General features: G+C 30.7%; 1 protein-coding gene across 2 annotated transcripts in view; it reads left to right on the top strand.

Annotated features, from left to right (window-relative positions):
- LOC106456917 (zwei Ig domain protein zig-8-like) overlaps positions 1–20,582 on the top strand; it is a 262,886-nt gene extending 242,304 nt beyond the window's left edge. Inside the window, exons 4-5 of one of the 2 annotated variants that reach the window (XM_022382871.1) lie at positions 13,854–14,147; positions 18,896–20,582. In XM_022382871.1, the coding sequence (XP_022238579.1) occupies positions 13,854–14,147; positions 18,896–19,014 (413 nt within the window). In that variant the 3' untranslated portion in view covers positions 19,015–20,582. Of the gene's footprint in view, positions 1–13,853; positions 14,148–15,384; positions 15,514–18,895 lie in introns of those variants that run through there. The other variant, XM_022382876.1, reaches the window with a different exon arrangement.
- Positions 20,583–23,466: the final 2,884 nt, after the last annotated feature.

Below are 23,466 nucleotides of genomic sequence, written 5' to 3'. Positions count from 1 at the left end.
GGCCTATCTATGGCCTTCAAAAAGTTGACGACTCTACATGTTTCGACGTCACAACGTCATCTTAACGTTGAATATTATTTATGATTTTAACTTTATACACAAGTGCCAAAATACTATAACATTGAATTTTAGAAATTACACATTATAAAATTCAGAAAGTGTTGAAAATCACTGCTTGAAATTCTCCTATTTATTAGTTACAAAACCTATTGTACACAAGAGCATATAATGGCATGAGAGATTAATAGGAAAATATCGAAAAAGTGTTCAGAATGTTCACAACGTTACAGTTACTCAACTATATCTAATTATGCCTTATATGAACGGGCATTGGAGTATGGTTACTCTGGATGTATAAACACTACGACAGCCTAAGAATGCCCGTCACCATTTTGCTTAGTTTGGAAAAGACCTGCAACACTAACATGTTGACAACTTGAGATTGTATGAAGTCACTAGAGCCACTTCACACGCTTTTGTAGTTATAATTGAGTATAAGTCTGGTGAAAATCAATTATTGTTCTAAGGTTAAGTGTGTTATAATAACTACGAAGAGGTGTGTTAGAACGTTATGGTCTGAGATTAACTCTGCATTTAGGGCACGGAACTTAGCAATGAAGTGTCTGCACGTTTAAAGGAACAAGGATAAGTAATAGGATAATGCTCATCGTCACATAACATAATGATCTTGTTTGGTATCAAAATAACAATATCCACGTCTTGGGAGAGGCAGGTTAAAGCCAATATATTAATCTGATGGAGCATATATGTAAACATTTGAAGGGACTACTTCGAAAACTTAGATCCCAGTCTCTCAGTTCCAATAAATGTCAAAGATCGAAGCAATATTTCAAACAAATTGTATTAACCTATAACTTACGTAAGGTAATTGAGAACATGCTTCAGAATAGCATCAGTTATTCGAGTCAGTTTGAATTTTTTCTGTGCACTTCCCTTACGTTTTCGTTTGGTCATTAGACAACGTTCCTTACTCCATACTGGGTCACTCATCTGATCTTATAAAGTCCATATATGTGGAATACACTATGTAAATTAATACTGAAAGTCGAAAGCAGAGGTACTTATGACAGATTTATGTAAAAAACGTATATCTTTATATTTTAAAATTACTCTTTATATATTACATTAATTTCAAGGCCAACCATGTCCGAAACATATTTCATTTTGGGTAATATAAACTACTTTACCTAGAGAAAAGAAGTGGTGAAAAAATATTTTTCGATTAAAAAATAAATAAATAAAGAAGTAAAAGTACGGTGGTTCAAACAGATTACAATGAAGTCATAATTCCTTGAAATTTCCGTAACCAACCATTAATGTTAGGCAGACTCGTGAATCATCCATAATCACAGAGCAGTAAACACATGTCTTGAGAAGCTATATGTATTATTACTTAACTGTATTTATGGTCTATGAGCGTTGTAACTTACTTGTTCGCTAAAATAAATAAATAAAAGTTGTTACATTTTATTTAAAGAAAAAAGTTTTTGCTTTCCTTTAACGTCACTTTGAATATTTTTAAAATATCTTCATATTTTTATCCTAGTTGATCTGTGTGTTGACTCCCTTACAATAAATAATTTAGTCGCTTTTTAGATTAAAATGACTAGAAAACAAAGTAGTTAGCAATTAAGTAGTAAGATGAAAATTTCGCCCTTTCAGCCGTGGGGCGTTATAAGGTGACGGTCAATCCCACTATTCGTTGGTAAAAAAGTAGCCCAAGAGTTGGCGGTGGGTGGTGATGACTAGCTGCCTTCCCTCTAGTCTTACACTGCTAAATTAGGGACGGCTAGCGCAGATAGCCCTCGTGTAGCTTTGCGCGAAATTCAAAACACACAACAACAAGATGAAAATTAAATGTTTTATTAAAATGCAGATTTACATTCACCATACCAAAATAATCTGTGATTCTAGTAGGAAACAAGAGGATGGTATCGAATTAACAAACTAGAGGAGTACTCAGTAGAGCGCATACCTCCGCCACGTAGCGATGATCTCATTCACCTCTAAAAAATTACAAATATGAGCACATATGTCCGTAGCTATCGATAGACATGGACCATTTTTGAGAGGACAATAAGGAATAATATTCTACATACGTCCACCAAGTTTTATCAAAATCCGCTCATTTTGACTGAGTTATAGAGCAAAAACTGTGTGAAAAATCGGTCCCCATGGTAACAGATAATTTTTTAGTGACTTTACTGTGACTTTGATCCTCCATAAGCTATTCGCTTCTAAATTGTGTCATAGTCCAAATGTATACCAACTTTAGTCCAAATCCATAAGCCGTTTTCGAGAAATCGTGCTAACAAACACACAAAAAACATACACACACAGGAGTGAAAACATGACCTCTGTCCACCTTCGCTGGCGGAGGTAAATATATACAGTTGCTACTTTGTATCTTCATTAGACTGAACTTTTCTTTTGTTTTACCAAACATTCCCTGAAGTTTTAAAGAGAGAGCAAAATAAGCGGATAAGTTACTGTTCCAAAAAGGATTGCTTGAAACATTGAGCTTCAGAACAGATATATTGAAAGTTTTTAAACATCCGTAATTATATCATACTTAAAACCTACAGCTAAATCCTCATCTTATAATAGATATGTCCGTGGAAATGTTTAGATCTAAAGAACATAGATTTTGCTTGATATTGTGGGTATTTAAATGGCATTTCGGTATATTTCATATCCATTTGGTATATTTATGTCTGTATTAAAGTATGTTTGATTAACTTTAAGTTTTAACTATTATAAAATAATATTAATTGCCTATTTGAAAACACTCTAAATCATAGGTACAATTAATTGGTAATTACTTGCTATATATTAACATTTCAGTACATTCTGAAATAATAATTAATATCCATTGAATTTATTTCAGAAGACATACAGCATTAATTTCTAATATAGTTTGGGAAGTATATTTTAATTTCCAATACAATGTCGGAAGTATATGTTGATTTCCAATACAGTTTCGGAAGTATATATTAAGTTCCAATACAGTTTCGGAAGTATATATTAAATTCCAATACAGCTTTGGAAGAATGTTAACTTCATTCTACACTATCTTGCCGGCTAGTGTAAGCGGTACTTGTATTTCCCTTTGTTATTAGATTATCTATACAGAGCGTGTCAATACCAACATGTCATTATTCACCACAAATTTTCGTTTCTTTTCCATTATATTTGACACTGAAAAGTAATTAATCTACGAAACATCGTTTTTGATTTAAAAAACAAAATAAATATTAGACTTAAATGACCATTTCTTTTTATATGTTTTTCTTTTCCGTTTTTGAGACATTACATCTACTATATTTGCTTAACGCTTCACTTTAGACCGTTTCACGTTTTATTTTTTGTTTTTGTTTTTTAAGACATATAATTTATTACAATTGCTTAACGCCTCATCTTAGAGCGTAATGTTTATTTTTATATTTAGAAGATTATTTTATTTCTTCATTTATTATACCTCCGTTTGAAACTTTGTCTGTTCGGTTTTGCTTTCTTCAAATCAACTATATGTTTCTGGAATGAAGAACTTCACTGTTGACTGTAGCGATTCTATTGAAAGTATATTTTTATCATTGATTCAAAGCTGTGAACTTTTCGGTTTAAGAAGAACAAGTTGTATCTGCTAAAAAAAACATTTGTTACGTCCCGTTCATGCATTGACCTCAGTCACTGTTTACCATACCCGTGAGGTACTTACATGTTGTTATTTAGCGAAAATTTTATGTTTATTTTTGTTTGTCTTAGAGCAAAGCCACTTTGAACTATCTGCTGTGTCGACCGCGGGGAATCGAACCATGGATTTTAGAGTTGTAAGTCCGTTAAGTTAACACCGTCTCACCGGGGGACATTTAATGTAAAATCAAATATAACAAAATAAAAGAACGGTTAAATAAAATGAATACACGTTTAGATAAATAAAGTATAGTTTAAAAGAAAACAATTGCTATATACCTTTTATCCAGAAATAAAATAATCTTTATCTTACGAGATTAAAAAAAAATAAAAAAGTTCGAGAAAGAAAAACAAGATATGAATAACAGCTTTGAGTAGAATGCATTTAAAAATTGGGAAATGTTAAAGCTTTTTTTTATATTACGTACTACAATATGAAAAGTATTTAGATTCCTTAAACTAAAAACGTAGAGTACAATCGAATTAAACAAAATGTTAATACCATTAACTAATTTTCTTATTTGTAGTTAACGAGGATTTAATTTTGAATAATATATATATATTTATTAGAAAAAATGCTAAAATATTCTATTTGATTAAGCGCCTTACTAATTCCTTTTAGATTTAATCTAAATGGTGAATAATGTGTTACTAATAATGTGCTATAAATTTGTAAAGTGAATTATCAATGCCTTGTTAAATTATTCATAACGCAACTATTTCTTTTCCTTTTTTGATGACGATAGTGGCATGGACAGGCACCTGCACTAATAAATTGTAACAAATATGCTGATAATCTAATTTGAAATGTTCTGAAGAACAAAACGTTGTGCACCACTATGTGTTAGAAAACTCATATACTGCAAGAATAAAAAAACCTGTTCAAAGCACTACGGACGTGCCATGGTTACAGTGTAAAGTGTCGAGATTTAGTGTATTCAAACACGTCTTGAGAAAGGAAAGGAATAAACCTGTTTTTACACACACATAATCTTATTAACATAGTTTCTTTAAATTTCTTACAATAAATAACAATACTTTGAAGAACTACAATAGCAAATGGATTATGAAAATGGCTATGGTTAAATACGAATATTAAAAAAATCACTGATAATGAGAGGTATCGAAAATAGAAACATCATATATTCTGTAAATAGAAATACATCATCAAAATTTTCATAATAAATCCAAGTTATTATCTTTTCGAACATGGAATCATAAGTGATTTACTCTTCTTTTATAACCAATTACTGCTTATTTTATTCTGAAGCCATGGACAGTTTTTTAAAGATTGTAAAAGTTATTTAAAAGAGTGCTACGAAAATTGGAAATAACTTATTTACTTTGACGATTCCTTTAATAATTCAAACTTGGTGAATTAACTCTTCAAATTATTTGTGACGTTGCAGAAATTGTGAAGTTTTATCTGTGTTTCAAATTATACATGTACAAAAAAGAAGTGTTATTAAGAAAGGTCCAACATACTAAATTTATACATATTGTTTAGTATAAATGCACATCCTTTAACACATTAAGTATGGAGGTGCATTGGAATGATATTGTAACTTCATTTATAAGTGCTGCAGGAATGCATATTATAATAGACATCTTCCAAAATACATGGTTTTAATTTCATATAAACATAGGGTAAAAATATTAAATAATGAAAAACTCGTAGAACGATAAGATGATACAGAAAAAGTTGAATGAAATTTTATAATTATAATAATCTAATGGTTTAGTAGGAAGCATATGCTGAGTTGCATTCGTAGTAACGTTGTTACGACAAGTAAATAATTTTAATTAATGTTTTAAAGATTGTATATATATATAAATATATATAGAGAGAACTATAAAATATTTGGTGTTAATGCCCGATTACATGCACATGTAAAAAGGTGTAATTTAGCATCATATTTAATATTAACTTCTGATCAAAGCCTCCTGCATATATTATAAATAAAAATCAATTCACTAATGTGGATTGCTGATTAAATTAACTCTCTGTTCTCATAAAAATTAGAATACGTTGTTTCATGACTTTGATTTTTGAATTTCGCTTAATGTAAGTGTTTCATATAACGAAGTTGTGAACATATGACAATCACTAATAACTGAACTTTTCAATAAACAAAACTATTGTACATAATACACTTGTCTGTCATATGTCTGTCGCAGTATTTTACACCAGAATATTAAAGAATGAGAAGAAATTATCTTGTTAAAACTAGAATCATCATGCACTTAGCACTAGCTATCATTTTAAACACTTTCTGAAGAGCCATCCATTTCCGATTATGGCAAATAGTCTAAAAAACACCTTCCAAATTGATATTGAAATTTATTATACACTTCTATGTGAACTTTGCTTAAAAGGGCACTTTCAACTGCAAGAATTATACACGTTTTTGTTCCAATTATAAAACATATCAGAATTCGCTTTTTGAATTATCAGTCTAGAACAGACTTTGTTTCTTTCCCGTACATTCTCGAGCAACTTATATATTTACAATGTAGTCAGGAAGTAACGGCCATCCTTCAAAGGTAAGCCAGCAGTTTGGCTCGTTTGTTTTAACCTATTAGAATTAAACTAGTTTTTTAATCTCATAAATTTTACTTTATTATTACATAAAAGAGCTGTTATCACTACTGTTTCATTTTTAAAACGTTGTTCTGAGTTAAAATCGCTATGCAAGATATATTGTTCTGGTATCTCTGATTAATAGAATACACAGTTCGTCAAACGCATATTCAAAAACTGGCAATGTACAAATACACTATAAACTATAAACTTTACATTAAATAAAGACTGAATATAATTTCATATAAATCAACAATAAATACTTTACATAGTACAACTAATTCACATGATCTCAACGGGTCTTATCTCCAAGTAAAGCCCTGCAAATCAGAACAAAGTCAGTACTGGTTTAAAATTGTGAAGCACTAGAGACACTGCTTCTTGTTGACCTCTACACAATAGATTCTATTCTACTGTGTGACCACTTTTCAAAAGCCACTATGAAGGGGATCCACTAAAGATTGATGAAGAAACTCGACCTGTTCCTGCAAATAGATTTCATCAACTTTGTAGGGCAGTCGTACATATATCGCATATTTCAAAACTGTAATCTCAGGTTTCGTAGCATTAAATAGACCGCTGTTTTTCGCCCTACAAACCAATATCAGATAGATCAGGTCATTGCATCTTATTTACTTTTATCTTTAATTATAACAATTTATATCATGATCTTCTTCTTCGTCAGTCTGCCCTGACACAACTGGCTTCCATTCCATTATGACCGAAACGTTTTGTTTTCTTGTGGTGTTCCAAGTGATAATTATCTATAGCCATATACTCAAGCAAATTATGATTCTAACACTAAGAATGGGTTAAAAATCTCAGAGATCAAGCAATAGGCGAAGTGTAGATTTATTAGACGTTATATAGTGATTAAAAGTCCTACTGTCTCAAGGAACAAACAATAAGCCAAGTGCAGGTTTAGTAGACATTATATAGTGAATATGAGTCCTACAGTATCAGGGAACAAGCACTGAGTCAAGTGCAGGTTTAGTATGTGTAATATATTCAATTTACACAAAGAATATAACCGAAGTGATCTTAACATCAAACATTTCAATGTTAATTTACAAGTTAATATAAACTAATAACAACATTGCACCCGGCCGGACTTTAATAGAACTTACACATTTACTTGCAATTCAAGCTAACTTTAGAAATATAAACTAATAACTTTAATTATTCCTTCTTTTCTAATATTGAAAGCCTCTTCAATTTATCTTAGTTAAACCCGCACTAAACTAACGCTAGAATGACTTAGGTTACCTTATCCCTTCTACGTTGTTTTTGAAATGCTCTACACTATCTTTAGTTACCCTTAAATATTTCCAAAATAATGAATGCAAAATTTTCAACATAACTATTTGTAATTTATCTTGTAAATATGTTGTCCTGGCAACTCTATACGCAGGAAGAATTCAATTCTTTATAACCGACTGTTATTAAGTATTGAATAAATTATAGGACTAAAACAAAGTTATTTCGAGCACTGTTGTTAATATTAACATTTTGTAAACATGACTGCTCTTTATACCAATGTAACTATATGTACATTTGCATGTCTTCTAATTTTCCTCCTGTAGGTAAAGTTAATAATTTTTTCTATAAGTATTTTACGATTAGTTACATATATATGAAGATATATTTCATCCAAAATGTATCAAATAGATTTCTAGTAATACCAAATATATTAAACTAGGTTAAGCCATTGTCAAAATGTCAGAATAAATATAAACTGTCACACCTTCAAACTACAATGCAACCTAGAAAGATGAATCACTTGAAAACAACTGTTGAAATACTTAGATTTCAAGTCAATAACTTCAGAAGAAATTACAGATAATTTTTTGTCATGAGATAACGTGCAGCGTATCAAGAAATAAGAAACATATTGTTCTAGGAAAATTACGAGGCATAATTATCCTCTTCAGAAGGGTAACCAAGTACGACTGTATTAAATATTTATTTTTATTTCAGGAAAAACACAGCTGCTGATATTATTGCTGGAAGTTACGTTTAATTAATGTATTATTAACCGAAGCCGTGTGCACCTAAAGTATTAAGATATTTTCTAATTAACACAGGCAGCTTAGATACAGGCTTATAGTTTTTGAAAAAAACGAAAACCCATATTTTTGTTTTATAACCAAGAATTTTTAATCCAGTAATAATTTATAAAGTCGTATAAACCATTTAGTATTATAAACAAAACACTGCCTAAGGTCTCGAAAGCATTAATTTTGTTTTATATTATAGTTGTTTTTCTCCCTTATATGAATAATTGTCAATAAGCATATATTTTCAGTTTTTATGGTGAATAAAAGACATACAGTGCTATGACGTGTTAGTAAGGGGACTCGATTCTTAATCTAGGGGCCTCTGAAAATAACCCCTTTTCCGAACATGTTTTCCTTTTCAGTCAGGCCTGGCATGGCCAGGTGGTTAGGGAGCTCGACTCGCAATCTGCGGGTTCGAATCCCAGTCCCACCAAACATGCTCGCTCTTTCAGCCGTGGGGGCATTATAATGTGACGGTCAATACCACTATTTGTTGGTAAAAGAGTAGCCTAAGAGTTGGTGGTGGGTAGTGATGACTAGCGGCCTTCTCTCTAGTCTTTCACTGCTAAATTAGGGATGGCTAGCGCAGATAGCCCTCGTGTAGCTTTGCGCGAAATTCAAAACAAACAAACCTTTTCAGCCCAGGGAGCATTATAATTTGACGATTAATACCACTATTTGTTGGTATAGGGTAGCCAAAATGTTCGCGATTGATGCTACTTGCTAATTTATTCTTCTCTGGTTGGCAGTTCAAAATTGGGGATAGCGATCGATAGTATTAGTAGCTTTGCTATAAACAAGCAACTAAATAAAAATACATTCTTGGACTTTTATAAATACGTTTTTTTTATATTTTAATGCTTAACACGTATCTAATCTTGCGAAAACAGTTTTTCTGTTGCTACCAGTTAAGTGGTTAATTGTAAATATATAAATATAGTCAGGATAACCAAGCATTTTGGAAAATTCGCGTGATTAAAACCAATCGTATATTATTCTGTAAATTAGATAAATCTCTTTCACGTCAGCTTATCCTCCTTAACAACATAGAAAGCTTTTAAAAAAATGGAACCGTTATGTAATGGTCACGTTTCTCGGATTTCAATATCGACACACGTGACCTGATGTATGAATGTTTTACGAGGAAGATTTTCACCAACCACATCTATAACAATATATGTTACATTTTGTTGTGTTCTCCATCACATATTTTTATATTACACTTTATGGTTTTTATTTATCCTTTAATGTACTTGGCACTGTAAACATGCATTCTACATCAATCTAACATATCATCTTCTGAAAACGTTCTCTCTTTGTTATTATTTTGTTCTAATATGACTACATACATAAAGATTGCTCTTCTTATTAACAATACAGGATCTGTACTTTTTTCTGCATGGCATTATTATTAAGTACGGTAGTATTTAATAGTAGGGTTTGACAATGATTCCAAATAATTCATGCGCCAAAAAACCATCCTATTAAATTTCTAAGCAAAAAACCGACCATACAAAGTACTGGTTACGATATATTATGCGCATATATCCTAATAATACTCTAAAAAGGTCGTTAACATTTCCTGTATAACAATTCAAAAATTTCTAAAACCGCAACGTTTTTAATTTACAACCTACCTACCTACTTACCTGATCACGTCAGCGGGGCTAGTCCCTAGACGGCTCGATCTATCGCTACAATATTTCTCCAGCTTACTTGACTGGTCTGTGAGCATCCGCTTTTGATACTTCAATTAATATATACAGACTTTTTATAAACAGTAAACACATCACGCACATTCTTAATTATCTTTTAAACCCAATTTAACCCAACAGATGGAACTACATATCGACGGATATACACGTGGCGGTTTCTAAAGCTAAATTATATACTTTAAACAGGTATAACATAAAACGCAAAGAAACAAGGGTATTAAAAATTATGATTTTTAAAATGAAGTAGGTATCCTGCTACAAAAAGTAATGAAAGAAGAATTAAAACCATAATTACAAATTTATAAAATATATTCCCTACTTTGGCAACTTTATACACTTGTCTGTAGACCAAAGTAAAGATTACCTTTTCTACATTTGTGATTATAGTTGTAATTCTTGTTTCATTACATTTTGTGGCAAGATCCCTATTTCATTTTACAATTCATAATTTTTGAATACTATTTCATTATGTAGAACATTCTGTTCAGATGTGGTGGTATAATTTGTGCATTATATATACTATGTTATACTGGATTTTATACGAATACATAAATAATAATGCTAACAATAGATATATATCAGATTTAATATAATTATGAAAATTAGTTAATTAATACTGTAAATATAATATTTACGATACATGTTATCACAGATATGAAGGAAAAAATCACTAAATTTCATAATAAGACTGTGTGAAAAAACAGATTCCATTTTATCAGCATTCCGTAAATATATTAAATAGTGTATTAACTGAAATAGGTTTTGTTTTTGTTTGTAACTGAGCACAAAGCTACAAAATGGGCTATCTGTGCTCTGTCCACCACGGGTATCGAAACCCGTATGCTAGCGTTCTAAGTCCGCATACATACCGCTGTGCCACTGTAGGGTACCTGAAATAGGAAATTTTCACAGATCGTGAATATAGTAGTTCAACATTTGTAATATAATGAAAATTATTTCAAAATTATATTTACCAACAAAGTAATTACAAACCAACTGCAAAAATGTTAGGACTTTTTAATGTGTAAACGATACTTTTCTTAAATTTTGAACTTTTTTTTTTCCTTTCTTGTCAATCATTATTCTCTTACTTCGCTGAAATGCATGATTAAAAGTATATATGCATTCTGTAATAAAACCGTGAGAGATCGGATAACAGATATTTGTGAAAATTGTGAACATGCTGATCTAGCATCTTAAGTTAAAAACACCAATTTCAAACAAACAGTCAGATATTTCGGCGGCAACTACCGTCATCTTCGTTAATATTTGTTTATAAAAATCGTAATGTCCTAAGATGTATGATGGCATAATGGAGGGAAATATTCGGTAGGAATGTCTATGCTAATTCATGTTTTTACGTGATGCATCTATTTCCCTAAAACCACGAAATATAGAAAAACAAGAAAACGTATTAATTTATTTAGATGTAATACATAAGTAAGACAAGAGTTGTCACCATTCAAATGTTTTGATTTTAAATTTTTGTTTTTAACCTGACATAGAAATGTACATTGAATGTTGCCAACTCATTAAATGTGCACAAAAGAACACTTAAAATCCTTATAAGACTTTTATATATCTCTTATGCTTAAAATTTTCTTTTCCTAAAGTGTTAGTAAATTGTTTTTGTATTCTAGTTGAAATAATTTTAAGCAATAAGTTAATTGAATATTTTACTTTCTAGTAAAATTGTTCTTTCCTTTGCTCAATAGGTACATTTTTTCACCTTTCAATTCCATTCAAATCCCAGTGATAAATAAAAGTAACTGCTTCTTGCATGGTTGATTATTATGGATCTCTTCAGTTTTAAGTTTTTTTATTATATTTCTTAACAAACAAATATAATGTTCAATAAATATTACAAGACGATTTCTGTAGATTTGATCAGCGTGTCTCATTTCTAATAGTAAGTAGTCCTTTCTTTCAAATAACACCTCGCTTCCTATAGAGACTGTGAATTACTTTGGTTTTTGGTCTTTCATTTGAACGTAAATAATTAGCGGTTCTATCTTTTTTTTTAGCAAATTGAACAAAGTTCACAAAATCTGATTATGTCTCATTAGAACTGATGTACCTTCAGGGTAAAGGAATCAATATACCATTCTTGAGTTCATTGGCTTCCTAAAGCGTTGATCACAATTGTTCTTTGTTTTTGTTCAGGAATTGTCGCCTTAAGTTATTTTTCTGGATCTTTTCGTGAGTAATTTGATAGATTAATATTAGTATATATGTTATTATCATTATCAGGCACTCTGACATTCAACAAAAACTCCCCAGTACTAGTCTGTTTATTTAGTTGGTTGCGGATTTAGATTTCTAATGGCCAATGTCTCTTTAATTCCTAATAAATAATCATTTTCTGCAGTTTTGATTATTTATTACAAATTCAAACGTTTTGCTATGATATTCACATACATTCCCAGAAGTTCTGACTCAGTCATTAAATAGATATTGTTATAAAAGGAAACATTGTACAGTATTGTATGGTATAATATTCTGATGACCTATTGAGGGTGCCCCGCGACCCTCAGATTGCGAGTCGAGCGCCTTATCCACCTGGCCATGCCGGCCCCTCACTAATAGCTTCATCAATTGGGTTCGAGTTACCATCAAAGAATTTACACAAAGTTGAATTTGTTAGTCAGTTACTTAAAAATTTTACCAATGATTGAAAGTACAGAAAATTAAAACACCACCATATTACCCCTAGTCACATGGGCTGACAAAGAGGATCATCAATGTGGTGAAGAGTAAGATGGAATAATTTCCAAATGGACGTAGGGATGAATGGAATGACCAAAGTTACTAGGTAACTCACCCATTAAATGTGCGGCACGGTTGGAAAGAAATAAAGATATTGTTTAAAGGTTTACTAACAATCATTGTTTCTTTATTAAAGATAGAGTTCAAATTCTAGACAACAGAAAGAGCAACCAACCAAAATGAAACTTTTTCGTGTTCTTTTGAAAACTTATGTTAGGACATCTTGAAAATTGTTTGAACTTTAACGAATGATATTTGGTCATTGCAATCTATTAATGCAGTAGCAAAGAAGACCTAGATGCTTACAACTTCTTGAGTTTCTTGAGTCATTGATTGGGGAATGTCAATTTGTATGCGAAATTTGCAGTTTTATCACTGAAAGGTGCAATAGATTAATAGTCATTTAGTTCACTGTACGATATTAAGTGAGGATAGACGTTTTTTTAATGAAAAACAGGTTGGTACCACAGTCTGTCACATACCTTAGCCTCTCCAAAGCTCCATTCTCTAGTTTACACTAAGATGTAATGTGGACACATAAACCACACAACCTTATAATTTGCACACAGAAAAGTAAAACTTTAACCCAAGTAGGATAAACTGAAACAACAGGCAGGCTTATTTTACAGTGTGCAATACTGTACTTAGGTGATTATTTTCTGGAAATAAACAGTGAAATTTATTATTTGTATAAACTCTGAAGAAAATTAACACTCAAATTGTGTTTGGTACCTCACTAATAGCTTGTTTGTTTGTTTTTTAATTCCGCGCAAAGCTACACGAGGGCTATCTGCGCTAGCCGTCCCTAATTTAGCAGTGTAAGACTAGAGGGAATGCAACTAGTCATCACCACCCACCGCCAACTCTTTTACCAACGAATAGTGGAATTGACCGTCACATTATAATGCCCCCACGGCTGAAAGGGCGAGTATGTTTATTGGGACGGGGATTCGAACTAACGATATAGTGAACTTTAAGAATGGTTTCTCACTCATTTTATTCTTTTTCTTCTTTTCATAGTAAGTAAAGCTGAAATTTTAGGAGGTCCTACGATCTATATCAACACCGACAGCGCTATCAACTTGACTTGTATAATTCAAGAAAGTCCTGTACCTCCTGACTACGTGTTTTGGTACCACAACAATCAAGTGATCAACTACGAGGCCCACAAGGGTGTTGAAGTGAAAACTCAGATGAATCCCACAGCTACCAGTACGCTTTGGATAGAGAAAGCTCAATCTTCTAATTCAGGGAACTACTCCTGTTTTCCTTCGAATGCTGATCCCGCTGAAATAGCGGTTCATGTTCTAAATGGTTTGTATATCTTTACATGAAACAAAGTTTTACATTTTATAATGAAATACTGTAATTGTAAAATATAGGTAAACGTGGACGAGTAAAGCACAAAGATCTCAATCTAATCTCAAACCTGTCTCCCTCAACAGTATCATATTAGCATTTTGGAGAATCTTTTATTGTTTCCTTTATGAAGTGATACGATTATATTAACGGTGTATTTGTAAGATGGATATTACAAAGTAATTTCATAAATAATTCCTAGAAAACTTAACGAGATGTGTTTGAAGCTGATACTTAAACTTGTTTCAATTTATTTTTTTATGTCTTAAATATCTTCAAATAATCCATGCTGTAATACCATGCATTACAATGGCGCCGTTTTTTATTATTTCATCGCCAGAATTAAAACAAAACTACCACTGATAGTAACACGACATATAGTAATAAGTGAGTCAACGTGTGACATCTATCTCCTTGTCATTATTATAGGTAACTTTTAAACTACAACACTATAAACATTAAAGAATAGGTTAAACAATCGCTATTTTTTATATATTTTTTACTTTTTACAATAATTTCAGATCGTACAGTTTATAACTTCAAACTCTTAAAATATAAAAAGAAACTTAGCGATTGTTTAACCTATTCTTTAATTTCGATATCTTTGTCGCCTGTACGGTTAATTATATATTTAGTTTTCTAAAACACTATAAAACTCCATCTATATCAATGCCAAATCTTATAAGGTACAGAACTGTTAAGAACCGCCAATTGTATACCGAATAGCTGCAAGCACTCAAGTTGGCATTTTGTGACTTAGCTAATACTCAAGACTTCTTAACTGATTCCAGTCTTTACTCTTTATTTGATGAAAAGTGTAAGATAAGAAAAAGACTTTCGTTTGTTAGAAACATATATTTATATTTTATTTGTAACGTTTAGGTTCTAAAATTCCAATGTTGCTGTACCCCGTTGGGCAATCGGTAAGTTTACGGACTTATAACGCTAAAATCCGTGGTTCGATTTCCCGTGGTGGACACAGCAGATTGCCCAATGTAGCTTTCTTTAAAGCAATCAAACAAACTAGTGAATCATTTCAATTAGCAATAGAGTGCAGGTATATTAATTATTATGGTAATGTTAAGTTTTAACGGTTCAACTTGAAATTCATTGAACTGTGATTTACATATAAAACTAAATATGCAAGACAGAAACAGGAACATCTAAATACTGATTGTTTTTTTTTTTGCAGGAAGTGAGGAAAAAACGAGGGCATAATCATTTCTCTTTCTTTTACATTGCTTTCTCGTAAATGAAGGGCTGCGCGTGGTTTAATGGTTAGCCCACCAGAATTATGAATCAGAGGATTTTAGTTCGCGTTCCATTGCCGAAATAAAAACGCGTTTTTAATTTCAAGTCTATGAATTATAACAATAAAGGCAATAGTTTTCAACAAATAAATATATTGGTTTTCAAATTTAAAAATAAAACTCTAGTTACAATAATGCCTAAAAGATGGCAGCCTAGCCTAAATATCCCAATGACACGTTCAAGCCAAAGCAAAGTTTAATCCTTTCACGAAGGAAATATACATACAAACATACATATATATTTATTACAAAATCAAACTTTAGTACTTGCGTGATCAGACTGATATCAAAATTGCAAGTAAAATACACTGTATTGTTATTATATACCAGAAAAGATAAATGTTAAATCTTATTTTATACACCTTTGATTTGAAATTCGAAATTAATTAATTAATAGAATTGCGATAACAAAATAATTTCTACAAAAATTTGTTGCGAATCTCAGTTCTATTACAGGCACCTATTATGTTTATCTACATTTATATACCAATTTATAAGTTCCATTGCCTCAGTTCCCTTCTTCGGATTCTACACATGCTCATATAATGGACATTTGCACATGTAACATTGGATAAAGCAAATTGTATAAAATATATGTTTGATCTAAGTTCCTGCTTCCATTTTCTGAAAAGCAAAATATAAATGGAAATTCCCCCCTTTTTTCGAAGTTTAAATAGATAATTTTGAAAAAATAAACATTACTCTTTTTTTACTTCACCCAAACTACCGTTGACAAGTTTAATATAATATTAATTTCTAATTATTTACAAGCGTTTAATTAGATTTTAAGGAAACAAGTTTTCAAGATGTTATTAAACTTAGATAAATAAAGCAAAGCTCGCAAGTACTAGAAATTGCTTTTTTCTCTAACAACATTGAATATATTTTGTGTATTTTGAATGTGCTTCCTTGTATTAAAATAGTCATGTTATCCACAAAGTTTTAGTGTATCTACAAAGTCAAGTATAAAATAAAAGGGATGTTTTTAATATTTTATGATGAATTGTTACATCAATAAAAAAAAACATCTTTATGGTGGCTACAATCTAATACTATGAAAAAATTATTATGCTCGTGAAATGAAGCTCAATAAGCCCAAAAGAATGATGCCTTATTGAAGTATATAGTCTCTAATTTTTCTCTTTACAAAATCTCTGCTGACATTAACGGATCTACGTGCTTCTGGAGTTAAGCTTCAGTTAACACCTTCGATAAGCTGTATAGAAACATATCAAGTTTGAAGGTATTGAGTAATTATTCGTTGTCAGGAATTGTTGGCGAAACTATTATATCTTTCTGGTTAAAAAAAGAAATTTATAATACGCTGTTGCTGTTTTAATTTGAAACAAAAACGAAAACTAATTATATCCGTATCTGCTATGAGCTGTGTTTTCATTGTATATCTTTCAAAGTATTTTTATATCATTCTGGAAAATCATTTTGTAGGATTGTTCTGAGCAAGTTATGAAATATTTGTTTAATATCACTTTTAACACCAACTGTTTTTTAATCCAATAAGGAACAACCCTAAGACACAACAGTATTCTGAAACACCAGTAATCACTCTTTTTATATGCATATTAAAAATACAAGCATATTCTATCTTATTTCCTTTTTAAACCCATAATATGTTTAGATTCGGGCGTACTAGGAGTATTCTGTTAAAATTTGATATGTAAAATTAGTAATGAAATCATAAGATTATATGTATACATATGTATTTAAACACCCTAAACATTTTCATCATAAATTTCCGATATCGCTTTAAAATAAATTAAGTTCAAATGAATTATTTATTTGTGTGGATATGTCTTAGGAATGAGAAATGTGGACTAATTTCAAACTAAAGAGACTAAAGTTCACGGGCTAATGCAACATGTCTCCGTCACGCAATCCCAACATGACCTATTGTGACAACACAGAAAAATCAAAAACTGTCTAAATCACTGCTTTGAACCTACAAGAAGGTATCTTTTTACCAAATCACATGTACGTTGAGTAACATACACGATCATCCCAATTGACCAAAACCCCTAAAGTTATGGGTTTACTTAACGTTTTGACCCTCTGAAATGACTAAAAATGAAAATATCCCACATATATATATGTATATGTAAAAAAAGTATACGGAGGAGTAGTTGTAAAAACAACAACATAAAATTATGATATTTGTGTCATATCGACCCCCTATAATTACTCAAAATCAACAAGTTCATCATTTTGTTTGTCAACGTGTGGGACCTGTAGATTAGTAACTTTGTATCAAATCCCATGTAAGTTGGTCAAAATGAGGCCAAGTAATTGATCCAAATCCCAAAGGTGTACTTTTTTTGTGAGATCTGAACCCCCTCCTAAAAAGACTCAAAATCAACAAACCTTTTTGTATATCACTTTGTTGGGAGCACGAAAATTTATATTTGTGCCAATTTTCATCTTAATTTCAATAAAAATGACTGCACAGAAGTCCAAAATAACATTTTGGGGTTGTTTGACTTTTGACTCCGTAGAATCCTTAAAAAAAGGTCTGAATAAAAAAAGTTAACAACTATGTTGAAAAACAACTGTTACAGTAGGTGTCAGATATAATTTTCGCCACTTCTAGTAAGCTTTACTGTAAACGATGCTGCGGGCATCATCTGTTCTGGACAGTGCTCATTGATTCTCGTGATATCCTGCACAGTGACATGTATGTAATTCAAATCCTCAATATTTTATTGTTGAGAGGAAGTATTTGCTTGTTTGGTTCGGAGGACGTAATTTTTTAGATATAATAATTATGCATGTGTGTGTGTGCGTGCGCGTGTGTGTATTCATAATTTATCCAGACATTCACAGAAAGTATGTAAGATTGTACAAATAATCAGTTATTGATAGTATTTCCAGTTGTACTTATCAAGGCATGAAATGTGCTTAAGACTTAACTTTATATCACTATTTCTCACAGTTATAGTTTCATGATACTCAGTTATCTACAATTTACATAATATTATAGTTTCATGATACTCAATTATCTACAATGTACATAATATTTATGGTTTCATGATACTCAGTTATCTACAATGTACATAATATTATAGTTTCATGATATTCAGTTATCTACAATGTACATAATATTATAGTTTCATGATACTCAGTTATTTACAATGTACATAATTTTATAGTTTCATGATACTCAGTTATCTACAATGTACATAATATTATAGTTTCATGATACTCAGTTATCTACAATGTACATAATATTATAGTTTCATGACACTCAGTTATCTACAATGTACATAATATTATAGTTTCATGATACTCAGTTATCTAAATTGTACATAATTTTATAGTTTCATGATACTCAGTTATCTACAGTATAGATATCTTTCACTTCTATCTTATATTTTCTTCTAGGAGAAAATCCAGCTGCAATGCAGCATGGGAAGCATACATCTTACGCTAAAGGATTATTACCCACAAAAAGTCTATTGATCGGAATTTTAACCGCCCTTCTGCTCACTCAGCAACGGTGATGACGACTTCATTGGACGTGTACTTAAAGAAGCAGTGGCAGGAAGCCCACGCTCTGGTGTAGTGGCTACAAGACGATCTCACCATTTGACTATCGCACTGAGACTACTGATATTGACAAACTAAAGAGAAAGCTAGCCACTACATGCGTGTTTAGAATATCAAAGAAAGGTCTCGTGTGTATTTGTACTGCATTTCCAACAAAAACCCTCAATACTTCCCAGCTTTAATACAGTAATGTTGAAAAATGAAAAATGTAAAGAATAAACTGACGCCATTACCAAGAAAAGAGGTGTCTGAGTATTTTGTCTAGGCTGAAATATAAAGGTCATCATTCTCTAGTTGTATCATATTAACCATTGTTTTAAGTTCCCATACCCTCTTTGTCAATTTCTCAAAAAACAGCTACCTTATATTTCTCTTTCGGAGAGCTTTAAATATACTTTTTCTTTTGATACTATTAGGTGACTAAAAGGTTTCTGTCAAATTAAAACTTCTCATAACTCTGTACATAAGGAACGACTGTGATGATGGCGTACGAGGGAGTATGTGCTTGATGAATATGGAGAAATTTGAAGTATATTATTTAAGTTAGACTAAACTGTTATATATATACAGAGACGTGAGTCTGAACAAACACATTCCTGGACGTTTATACATTCATATGTTTAACTAAATTAATATGATTTCTAGTATGAACATATGCGAGGAAAGCTATTACGTTAATTAATTGTAAACAGTAAAGATTTTATTCTTCTTATGCTTCCTAATTGTTTTCATTATATGTAAAAAAAATGCTTCTATACATGCCTATACCTTCGAGGTACATGGACACACGTGCACACAGATATATTTAATATATATACGTTTATGTATGTTCGCATGTTTATATGCATACGTTCAAAATATTAATGTAAAATGAGCTTTCACTTCTAAGCTTCACAAGAAAATGAAAGTGGGAGAATATGTAAATAAAGTATATATTTGGTGGTTGTCATCTTGCACATATATAATACGTAGGTTATTATTTTGTGCTCGAATGTCAGCTGAATTATTACTTGGGAAATCTGCTATAGGTATTACGCTATTGAAATAAGCATTAAATGTGTGTGAAACTGTATGGCTTATATGCTGGATTTCGAGGAATAATTTATTGATGAATATTAATTATTACAAAATTACTTAAATAATGGTTCAATGAATATCTTACTTTTGTCATCAATATTTATGGCATAGTTTTTAATAGAAAAATATGTTTTGTCTATAGATTGAAAAGTTATCATAACAATATTTGTACATTCACACTGTATTTTAGCTCCTCACGATTCGTGTAAGTATTTACTCTAGAGTTTGTATATGTGTAATTTACACCACAAAGGTGCTCATATGTATAAATGCTCACTGTTAAACTTCGTGTTCTTAAGGCTACAAACCCATCACCTCATAGTTTGGTTTGTTTGGTTTATGTCTGGTAGAGTGTTTTAATATTGAGTTTGTGGATTATTCTTTTTTTACTAGCAAAACTAGCAGTTACTCAATTCTTTCTTGTAAAAATTGAAGTTTACTACAAATAATGTCGGTTAAATAAATATTTGTTGAAATTTATTTAAAGTTTGTTTTTCATACTTCTTTTAAGTTCATATATATACATAAAAGTATACATAAAGCTAATTATAAATACATTACTACCCAAAACTAAACATTCAAAATACTCTTTACTCTACTGTATAATTAAATATAAGTCTTCACATAGAAAACAACTACAGATTCTTTTACATTCAAGGAAAAATATATAGTTCTTTTGATTATTTTCTTACCTGTAATAATTCATAAAGAAAACAACAACAATATCCTTAATATTCAAGGAAATATAAATAGTTCTGTTGATTCTTTTTACACCTGTAATTATTCATATAGAAAACAACTAGAGAGTCCTTAACAGTCAAACCAAATCACATAATTATATTAATCACTTTCCTACTAAGAGTGATTCATAGAGAAAGCATTTGCATGGACCCTAAGTTTGCAGGAAACATGTTTAATTACATATACCATTTTCATACGAATATAACAATTCATAAAGAAAACAGCTGCAGAGGTAAGGAAATACACTTATTTGGTTGATCATTTCAAGGAAGATGTTAGAAAATATATAAATTGTTCATTTGTACTATGAATGCTGAACAATAATAATATAACTGCTATTTTGTGGTATCTAATACGAAAATATCTGAAATTATCTCTGTTAAAACGATTATGTTAATATTATAAGCAAATTATAAACGTGTTAGTACATTCTAAGCCTACGCTCTCAGTGGCACAGTGGTATGTCTGCGGGCTTACAACGATAGAAACGGGGTTTCGATACAAGTGATGAGGAGGGCACAGATAGCCCATTGTGTAACTTTTTGCTTGATTACAAATAAACATTCCAAGTCAAAATGCTTTGATGTAGTAAACTGTTGAAAAATAAGAAAAGTTGGTTTACACATGGAAACTATGTGATAGTCTCACTAATATACTTCAACAGATAGTTTTATTACTTGTTAATTCTTCGTTAAGGTTTGTAAGCAGTGATCTTTAAAAAAACACTGTTTCATCTGCAAGAAAATGTATTTGCGGTTTTTATTTCTTGTTTATAGTTTCAAAAGAGTGGATAAAAGTAACTAGTTATCTATCATTTTTTAAATAAGGCAGCATTTATACAACCCTGAAATCGAATATAAAAAATGAATCCGAAATGTTATATTCAATGCCAATAGACTACCTTCACTTCAATGTTATCAGATAATAATGGAAAATTTCCAATTTTTATGTAAATTGAAAACATTTAACATTTTCTGTCTTCTAACGTTAATTTTTTTACATACCGTAACTGAATAGCCAGCCAGGAACATTTTTCTTAACGTCATATGTTGTTGTTTGTTTTTTTTCGAACTGACTGGAGCCGTCAAAGAAGACGGATGACATTATAAATGGGGCTTCACAAGACAGAGCCCTAATGACAAGTCTCCTTTAGAATGGACGTGCTTTAGGGTACAGTTTCAGGCTTTCAACATTACCATAAAAAGTGTCTCTTTTTGTCTTCCAAACAAATGGCTAAAATGAAATAAAATTGAAGCACAATACGTAAGTTCTGTAAGGATAGAATCAACAAAGAAATTTACTTTATTGGACGTTTTCTGTCTAGAAAAGAAAACAAATACTTGTATAAATATATATAATTCTGAATCTTCTTTATGTGATAGAATGCAAAGATTTGATATGATAATTATCTTTAACTTTGACATTTATTTAGTAGCTTATTTTCTAGTTAGACTAAAAGTTAAATCTGAAAATAAAATGTGAATTAACTTTAAGTGTCGACATCCTTTATATCTTAATTAGCTTGAAGAATATATTGTGTAGATTAATCTACAAAGACAATTATAACATGTAACAATATTTTGTGCCATCATTAAGAAATTGAGGAATAATATGGGTTTGTAAATATATAAATCCTTTACTTTTTGTAATTTATGTTATTGAAAATGGCGTGTGATAAATATATGTATCACTTCCTTCTCATTTTGACATTTATGAACACATTCATCCAACTTGTTTCAAAACGTAGAAAGCTTTGCATCCATACTATAATTTAGGAAGTACGAATAAGTTATGTGGTTGATATTGTACTATGTTATTAATACTTGGAAAACCGTAGTATAGAGCCAGTAAAAAATATAATCACCTTATTGTGATATAATGTTACATAAACTATCGATCAATAGAATCTTAGAAGTTATTCAAGACCCAGTATTTCAGTGTGAGAACAAAAAAATTATAATTATATAATCATATAATTAAAAAATTCATACGCCAGATTTTTATCTAGTAATCTTGGCTATCAACTCTATAGACTGAAAATGATTCGTACAATAAAATACGCTAACTTTATTTGCAAAATTAAATACACAACTGTTACATGGTGTTTGAGCATGTTGAATCAGATGGAGAGTATCATTCCGAAATATATTGCAGTTTTATTAGGCTTTGTTGTCCATTCTGAAAAGATTTATAACGTAATACATAAGTTATTGTTAATTCCCAAACCTATTAAACCACCATACAACAACAGGTTTATTGTTGGTACTGAAACACTACAGCTAGAGAATTTATTAATTCTAGTCAGCAAAGCCTGAAATACGTTAAAATGTATTCAAACAAATACTGTAATATTATCAAATAAAGAACTAGTATTAATAAATTCATCGGCAAAAACAACTGAAATTCTTGATATTAATCATATTGATACTGATCTTCGAATTGACAAAATTAAAAAGAGGCTTTCATCAGCATTATTAAGATTTTTTAAATAATTCTATAAATTAATGCTTTGTGTTAGAAAAGAATATGTTTTATTATATTGTTGCTCAGCTGTAACATTTTTACTTGCGAACACACTTGTACAAGTT

This window comes from Limulus polyphemus, unplaced genomic scaffold (assembly GCF_000517525.1).
Source record: "Limulus polyphemus unplaced genomic scaffold, Limulus_polyphemus-2.1.2 Scaffold13, whole genome shotgun sequence".
Classification (NCBI taxonomy): Eukaryota; Metazoa; Arthropoda; class Merostomata; order Xiphosura; family Limulidae; genus Limulus; species Limulus polyphemus.
The sequence above is the reverse complement of the archived record's forward strand: the minus strand, read 5'-3'. Positions and strand labels throughout refer to the sequence as shown.